Source organism: Carassius gibelio, chromosome A17, assembly GCF_023724105.1.
Source record: "Carassius gibelio isolate Cgi1373 ecotype wild population from Czech Republic chromosome A17, carGib1.2-hapl.c, whole genome shotgun sequence".
Lineage (NCBI taxonomy): Eukaryota > Metazoa > Chordata > Actinopteri > Cypriniformes > Cyprinidae > Carassius > Carassius gibelio.
Window position 1 is genome coordinate 26,673,924 of NC_068387.1, and position 9,124 is coordinate 26,683,047.

General features: G+C 43.5%; 1 protein-coding gene across 1 annotated transcript; it reads right to left on the reverse strand.

The window, feature by feature from the left end:
- Nucleotides 1-471: 471 nt before the first annotated feature.
- Nucleotides 472-8,639, reverse strand: LOC127933352 (adhesion G-protein coupled receptor G2-like). Its single transcript, XM_052530294.1, has 9 exons — nucleotides 8,530-8,639; nucleotides 8,284-8,391; nucleotides 8,171-8,207; nucleotides 7,978-8,075; nucleotides 7,771-7,892; nucleotides 7,003-7,268; nucleotides 6,736-6,826; nucleotides 6,364-6,647; nucleotides 472-1,182 (listed from the first exon to the last, which is right to left on the reverse strand). The coding sequence occupies exons 1-9, from the start codon at nucleotides 8,530-8,532 to the stop codon at nucleotides 1,046-1,048; spliced, it is 1,146 nt and encodes a 381-aa protein (XP_052386254.1). The 5' UTR covers nucleotides 8,533-8,639; the 3' UTR covers nucleotides 472-1,045.
- Nucleotides 8,640-9,124: the final 485 nt, after the last annotated feature.

Below are 9,124 nucleotides of genomic sequence, written 5' to 3' on the forward strand. Positions count from 1 at the left end.
CTGGCAAATATCTTTTAGGGCAAATCCAATTTTCAAGGAAACATACTTATCTGGCATGTAGAACAACAAATGATCATAAGCCACATCAAATTTCGCATTTGTCGAGACATGATTCCCAGAGAGAGCATCCTGTTAGAGAGAGACGTTAGTTTCGTTTTCTACAGGCTTTGGAAATAAATCTTTAACAATTTTCTTATAACATTCTTCGCATGAAAGTCCACAGTCTGTTTGATGTCCACATATGAAGATGTTTGATTATGAGCCGCTGGACTCTGACATACAGTTCATTTGAAAACATGCAAATCATGTTTATTTGGGCTTTAACTGAAAATCTCATTATCGGCTTACATTCAAGTCCAGTTTCTCAAGTAATTTTAGCTCACAGACAACAATATAATTGTAGAAAATTAATATGTTTAATTAAAGTAGCAACAAAATTCCAATGAAAGCTTATTGTTTATTAGAGGTAATTTGACATTATTTACATGTATTAGCAATATTTACATTCAGATTCCCATACCGAAAATGCCAAGTTTGAAAATTTTTCATAGAAACAATAAAATACAATATATCTTTACAATAAATCCCACTTGTGTTATCTTCTAATCTAATGAAAGGCTTTTACGCATTTACAAGTTTGACTGACGTGAGTAAATAATTTTAAAGCCACTCAAATGTCCATCGTGATGATGAATGATGTTTAATTAGCTTTCTTTCTGAATATGTGAATTTGTTTTGTTAAAAGATGTTCAGTGTTGTTTGAGTCGCCTTGACACAGACTTGATAACACATAGTAGACAGAAGGATGATTATAAAGCTCAATAAATCAAACATAAGTAATAACTGTCATATTTATAGTTTCAGTTAGAATTTTTCAGTCATTTTTGTGAACTGTCCCTATATTAAAAATGTCTTTCTCTTTGAGTTGTGACATATGTCTTTGTGTTGTTTTTGAGCTTGATTTTGGTGAGAATGCACAGTTTGCCCTTAAACAATTATTGTACAAATCAGTCTGAGACAAAGAAAGCATTCTGTCTTAATTATGTTAGTGATAAATATTGTCTACAGCATTAATGCTGGATTGAGTAATGGTTGTGTTGGAGTCTGTGTTTTCAGGATCATCAGAGAAACTACCCGCAACATCATTGTGAATGTAGTAGTAATACAGGAAGAGGAAAAACCCTGAAAGAAGAACACAAAAACTTATTTCAACTAATGCAAATACATTTCAGATTTGATTAAAGTCATTTGCACAATTTTTGCACAGTGACCGAAAATAATCAGACTTCTTGTCAAGTTCATCATATTAGTGTAACTCCCATTCCCTATCTGGCGGTCACTACGAGTTATGTCGAATAACATATTGGGTCTCACTTGGGAGGCCAATCATCTCTGAGTTTAAGAGAAAACGCCAATGAAAATTGGCTAGTGGATTTAACATACTTGAGCCACTCCCCGTGCCAACGGGTATAAATAAGGCGACAGGTGCATCCACTCATTCGATTTTTGCTTCGGAGCCGAGTGGTTGTATGAAAGCTGTTATACTCCACAAAGCCATTCATCTGCTGTGTGTCGGGAAGCTGTTCTGGTTGGCAGTACGGCGCAAACAGTGGTGTCCCTTTCAGCGATTCCCCTGTGCGCTTCAACTAAGAGAGCAGATTTCCTAAAATAGCAAATCACGGATGATTCGCGTCTTTTTAAAGATGCCGTTTCATCCACGTCCTTCTGGATGCGGTCGTTTCCTGTTCTGTCTTCCGTGTCTGGGCATTCAGCACGCTGAAGGCGCGTTCGTGAATGGTAAATGCACGCACTGCGTGTGTGACCATGGCAACACTGCGATCGCATCTCTTCTTCTTAAAGGAAAGGAGCAGACCCCTCTGTCACTACCCGTTCCGGTTTCTCTGCCACGAGCAGGCTAGTACTCTGGGAGATTTGAAGGTGACAGTAAGAGCTTCTCCACCGGGCCACGCCCCACGGACCTCTTACCCCTTCCACAGTGTTTGTCCTGTGCGGCTGCTGGGTTATTTTGCTGGGCTGTCTTATGGCAGTCCAAACGGGTCATTCAATTTGTTGATCAGATGTTGATTGGAGCATAGGGGATTGGCTGTTGACCTCTGTGGATGAAGATTCAGCGGAGCTGCCCCCCTCAGCTGTTGTCGCCACTGGCGAATTGGACCCAGAGTTGACAGCCGTGCTTGCCCGTGCAGCTGTGAGCATCAGTACTTGGACCTCTTCTCTTCTCCATCTACATGACATCATTAGGATCTGTCATTCAGAAGCATGGCTTTTCTTACCACTGCTACGCTGATGACACCCAACTCTACTTCTCATTCCAACCCGATGACCCGACGGTGGCTGCTCGCATTTCAGCCTGTATGAGTGACATTTCTAGCTGGATGAATGACCATCACCTTCAGCTTATCCTTACGAAGACAGAGCTCCTGGTGATTCCGGCTAACCCATTGCTTCATCACAACTTCTCTATACAGCTGGGTTCGTCAACCATTACTCCTTCGAGGACAGCCAGAAACCTAGGAGCTGTGATGGATCATCAGTTAAGCTTCACAGACCACATTGCTACAACGACCTGGTCCTGCAGATTTGCCTTATACAACATTAGGAAGATTAGACCCTTCCTGTCAAGATGACCACTGGCAAGGCACCAACATAGCTAAACTCACAGGTTAAATCGTATGTGCCCTCCAGAAGTTTGCGCTCTGCAAGTGAACGACGCCTTGTGGTGTCATCCCAAAGAAATTCAAAATCACTGGACCTATCACGGACCTATTCCTGGACTGTGCCCAGCTGGTGGAATGACCTCCCAATCTCAATTCATACAGCTGAGTCTTTAGTCATTTAGTCAAAGACTCATCTTTTTCGACAGCACTTAACTAACTTATATTAGCATGTTTCCTTTTCTTGTCTTTTCATTTATCAAAAAAAAAAAAAAACTGGCTTTGTGTTCTATACTAGACTAACTGAGACTTGCCATGGCATTTGTATACTGTTGTTGTTCTCTTGTTGATCTGACTGCTTCTATTGTTCTCATTTGTAAGTCGCTTTGGATAAAAGTGTCTGTTAAATGATTAAATGTAAATGTATCAGGGTGGAGGTGAATGCACCGCCCAGCCCTGAGTGCTCATGGCTTTTCGATTGGCTCTCGGTGTAGAGCGCGGCTCACAACCATGTTTTGCTCTGGTTCCTTTCTTCCCAGATCTGCATGGGGAAGTGATGTAGTCGTGGATGGCCCCTTTTTACAGCTGGAAGCAGCTCATTTTGTTCCTCCGTCCTCACTACCCTCGATGGCGGGGCAGCTAGGGGTGCGTCAACATTCCCTAGAAGGAGAGTGCGATTGCGGTGCATTTGTGTCCGCAAAACGCCGCCACTGAGAGGAATAGTCCGCGCCTCTCACCCAAGGCCTGTAAGCTGTCGGCTGCTCTCGCCGCCAAGGCTTACAGTGCTGCGGGCCAAGCAACCTCTGCCCTGCATGCTATGGCTATCCTGCAAATTCACCAAACCAAGGCTTTAACAAATGCAAAAGGGTTGAACCAACCCAAGGTTGATGCAGGAGCTCTGCACTGTGACTGACCTCACCCTTCCGGGTGACGGAAGTCACAACGCAGTCCCTCGGGAAGGCAAGGTCCACTCTGGTGGTCTAGTAGTGCCGTTTCTGGTTCAGCCTGGTCTGTATAAGAGATGTTGACAAAGTGCACTTTCTCGATGCTCCCATCTCCCAGGCTGTCCTGTGTGGCGACGCTGTCAGGGTCTGTGCCCAGCAAAGGCAACTCCATTCCCAGACGGTCCAGCTGATCTGGAGTAGATTCGGGGAAGCCCAGGTAGACCTGTTCGCTTCCCACGAGTCCTCCCACTGCCAGCTGTACTATTCCCTGTCCCAGGGCCCCCTGGGCACATATGAACTGGCACATAGCTGGCCTCAGGCTCTACGCAAGTATGCGTTTCCCCCAGTGAGCCTGCTCGCACAGATGCTGTGCAAGGTCAGGGAGGACGAGGAACAGGTCCTGTTGGTTGGGCCTTACTGGCCCACCTGGACCTTGTTTTCAGAACTCATGCTCCTCTTGACAGCCCCTCCCTGGCGCATCCCCCTGAGGAGGGATGTCCTCTCTTAGGGGCTCGGCACCATTTGGCACCCACGTCCAGATCATTGGAACCTCCATGTGGGGCTTCTGGATGGGACATGGCAGACCTAAGTGATCTGCCACCAGCGGTGGTGCCCGGTCAGATTCGTACTTTCTTTCCTGCAAGTAAGGTTGGAGCGTGGGCTGTCATCCTCCACCCTGAAAGTGTATGTGGCTGTAATTGCAACCCATCACAATGCAGGGGACGGCCGGTCCCTGGGGAGGCATGACCTGATCTTTAGGTTCATGAGGGGTGCCGGAAGGTTACATCCTCCTAGGACACCACTGATTCCCTCCTGGGACATCTCTATTGTCCAGGCAGGACTTCAGAGGGCTCCCTTTAAGCTGCTGGATTCAGTAGAGCTTAAGCTCCTGTCTCTCAAGACAGCGCTCCTGGTCGCGCTCACTTCCATCAAAAGGGTCGGGGACCTTCACGTTGTCCTGAGACCCTGGCTGGGATATGTGCCCAAGGTTCCCAACACTCCCTTCTGAGACTAGGTGGTGAACCTGCAAGCGCTGCCCCTGGAGGAGGCAGATCCAGCCTTGGCGTTGTTGTGTTCCGTAAGAGCACTTCACATATATGTGGACTGCACCCAGAGCTTCAGAAGCTCTGAGCAGCTTCTGGTCTGCTTTGGAGGTCAGCATAAGGGGAAGGCTGTCTCCAAGCAGAGGTTGGCCCACTGGATAGTGCATTCCCAAGGCGAGTCGTGCCCCCTGGAGGTGAGGGCCCATTCCACATGGAGTGTGGCCTCCTCCTCTGCACTGGTGCATAGCGCCTCTCTGGCAGACATCTGTCGAGCTGCGGGCTGGGGGACACCTAACACGTTCGTGGGTTTTACAACCTTTGTGTAGAGTCAGTTTCTTCCCATGTGTTGTCTAACAGGTAATTGCCGGGAAGGGCCTGCAGGGTGTCACGCTTGCTGCTCCATTCCCCCTAACAAGGGGATGAGAGCGCCTTTCTTCTCCCAGTAGAGTTCCCCGGTTGGCGTACCCTGCTCGAGCATCCTCCAGCACCCTCGGCAGTCAGACTTGGCGGAGCAGTCTGTCCCCAGGCCCGGTAGTGGTGTTAGCATGCCTGGAGCTCCGGTCAGCCCCTGTACTGGGCTAGGTGTCCATATGGCTTGATTCCCTATGGGTAATCCCATATGTGTATTCTTCCATGGTGAGGTTTCCCTCTTGGCAAACCCGTGTCTTCCCTTGACAGACCCGCTCTGTCAGTCATTTCTGGCAGCTGTTCCATCCCTACTCTAAAATATGACCTGCCTCAGAGACCCATTCCACATGTAGTACTGCCCCCCGGGCCAGTCCATATCAGCATCTCCACATGTCACCTCCCTACGGGTAGGATGTGGTCTCCATAGTGACCTTTTCCTAAGGCTCACTTCCCCATCGTCTTGCCCAGCTGTAAGAACAAATAGGGAAGATTTGATGCAATCTTTCTCCAAAGGTTAAAATTCCTTCCACTAACTTTGTGTTGGCGGAACAGCGGTGTGGACTTCTCCAGCAGCGATGTACTCACCCTTTGGCCCCTCGGTACCAAGGTCAGTGAATTTGCGCTGGGGCTTTGGGAAGGTTACGACCTTAAGCGTAGCTTTTGTGACATGCCACGTCTTGCCGACAATTGCAGCGCCACAGGGTTGTGACTGTGTTCAGGTTGTAGCGTTTACCATAGGACCCCATATTTCGTTTGACATAACTCGTAGTGACCGACAGATAGGGAACATCTCAGTTACGTACGTAACCCTCATTACCTGATGGAGGGAACGGAGATGTTATGTCCCCATGCCACAATCTTGAACCGGTCGCTCTTGCCGGGACACATTCTCGGCTCCTCAGCGTAAAACCTAATGAGTGGATGCACCTGTTGCCCTATTAATACCCGTTGGCATGGGGAGAGGCTCAGGTATGTTAAAACCACTAGCGAATTTTCATTGCTGTTTTCTCTTAAACTCAGAGATGATTGGCCTCCCAAGTAAGACCCCATATGTCGTTCGACATTACGTCTCCTTTCCCTTCATCAGGGAATGAGGGTTACGTACGTAACCAATACATTATAACCCCTTTTAATAAAATAAAATAATTTAATTATAATATATATTACATTAAATTTATTTTATTTTTATTATATTAAAACATTTAAAATAAAAGATTTAAAGCTCTAATTATTAGCTGAAATCTGCAGGAAAAATATAAACTAAATGTAATAATGTGTTTAATTGTTTCTCACCTTGAAATGAGTTCAGCACAGTGAATATGTAATATGAGGGAACGAGCATCGGTCCATAACTGAAGAACGCCACAGACCACGTCAGACCGAAGAGCAGGAACAAACTCAACACCATCATCAGCTGCTTTCTGAACGTCTTTCTCTTGCCATCCACAGCTTTTATGTTTCTGGCCTGAACGACTTTAGTGACGATCATGATGAAGATTCCTGTCGTGAAGATGAAAACTAAAGCATAGTAGCCGATGTTCACTATGTAGTGAATGTAAGAGTTTGTAATCCAGCACCTGTAATTAGAAGAGAATGAAGTATAATTAATAAGACAATCAGTAGACATTCAGAAATGCACATTTACATTTAATGTACAAAACTTACATTTGTGAAATTTTTTCAGATGTTGATTTTATGATCACTTTTTTATATTCTCCTAAAGAAGCAATAGCTATGACTATTGGAGCAGGAAACACTGAAAACACACAGAGACAAGGGGTATTATAGTTAAAAACGTTAAAGTATACAACATAAGTAAACATGAAATCATAAAAGTATACAGTAGTAGTTTATACAATTTGTGTGCAATATATTTTTTTGTTTTTGTATGAACTAAAATTTGGTTTTAGATGTTTTGTTGCTGTAACTGACCCCAGCCCAACACGGTGATCTTCCTCATGTAGTTTGTGATGGAGACGTTCTGTCTGATGAGCCATAAGTACATATGAAGAGCTTGAATGAAGAACCAGGTGAATGAGGCCAGCATGGAGTAATGCAGGAGCAGCGCTATGAAGACACACGCAGCGTTGTCTCCTGTGTTAGCGATGCTCTCGTTTGACAAGAAAGAGGCATTCAGTAGAGACAAAGCCACAAACATGTTCATCAGGAGCTTTGTGGCCTGATTTGATTTGGCTTTCCTATTAAAACATGCAAAAAATATGCTTTTGTAACCTAAACTTAAACTTGGAGAATGTTTTACATGAAAATACTGTATGTAACACTGGATCACAAAACCAGTCTTAAGTGTCAGTTTTTCAAATTTGAGATTTATATATAATCTGAAATTTCCATTGATGTATGTTTTGTTATGATAGGACAAAATTTGGATGAGAAACACCTATTTGGAAATTTGGAATCTGAGGGTGCAAAAAAATCTGAAAATTGAGAAAATCACCTTTAAAGTTGTCCAAACTAAGTCTTTATGCATATTTATGCTTAATGCATATTACTAATCAAAAATTAAGTTTTGATATATTTACGGTAGGGAATTTAGACTATCTTCATGGAACATGCTCTTTGGCATAAAGGAAAATCTGAAAATTTGAAACATACAGTGTATTTTTTAAAAATTCTATTCCCCAGCGATTAATGATTATTAATTATTAAACAGCACTAACTGTATGATAAATGTTACTCTACCGTAGCAGGTAATGCATGAATAAAGCGATGGCCATAAAAAACATGGAGATGCCGCAGCCGATAGAAGAGATTAAAGTCAATGATTCCAGATCCGGCACTGTGTTGTTTACATCTGGCCGAGACTGAAAGATTGGAGAAAAGAGAAAACTGCACAGATCAGCTAGATGATTTTTTTTTGCTGTCATTTATACAATGTCTTCTTCTCACCATCAGCACTGCAAAGAACGTCAGATGTGAGCAGGAACACTTTATGATGGTGTTGTCGATTTCTGTCTCACAGCCGAATGTTGTCCATTTAAATTCTCCTTCAAAGAAAACACACAAATGAAATTAATTATACAAATTAATTATAGAAAATACACTGTGTTTGTTGATAGCAACATCAATTACATAAATTTACCTTTTCCATCCCAAGAAACGCAGGACACATTACCGGTCTGTAAAAACATGTTTAATTAGATTTTGCTTTAACAGTGTAATATAATACAAGTTTTGCTACAAAACCTTTATTACCAGACCATCGTTCTTTTTAATGATCATGTCAATATTGTCGGTTAGGTTGGAGATATTGGCTCCCATCGTTATTCCATAACTCTCATTGTTCAAAGTTTTATTTTCCCCCTAAATCAGAAACCATTCAAGATCAGAGCAATCAAATGGAAACAATCAAGAAACATACTTGTCCGAAAGTAACATTTTTGACGAATCGGCTTCAGCAGTTCGAAGTGAAAATGAAACACTAGCCCAGATCTTATTTACCATGTTTTTGAACCGTAAAACTCCAACAAATGCACTTCCATTGTTTTCCTGCCGTGATTTATTAAAGGCCTCACTGGGAATCTTTACAGACCAGGGAAAACCAGCCGGGTTGCTCTCAACAACCTGTGAAAAGATGAAATGGCATTGATAATGTTAATTCTTCCCCAAAGTGACATGTTTTAATGCTTCTCAGGCCTTACGTTTATTAAATTCTGACTTGAAGAGTAGCATATGCTGATGTCTTTGCTTGCTGTGTTCTTGGGTTGTCTTTGGAGAACGCCAATTACATCCCCCATGAAAATCGCTGCATTGGTTTTATTGCTTTTCTCCATCTCCTCCACCAGTGACTTCAGTTTTTGCAAGATTTCTCTGTAAAATGCATTGAATCGCTTGGTATTCTGTAACTTGTTTTTAGATTTGAAATCTGCTGGTAACCGCACACTTACGCTGCCTTTTGGGGATCAGTATTTTTTGTACTGTTTTTGTCACTTGGAAGAGTGAAATTTGTCTTCGGTTGTGAGAGAGTGGGCATGGGAGTTGTGAAAATGGTAATGGTTTGTGACAGTGGTGTAATGGTAGTTGATCTTCCATCATC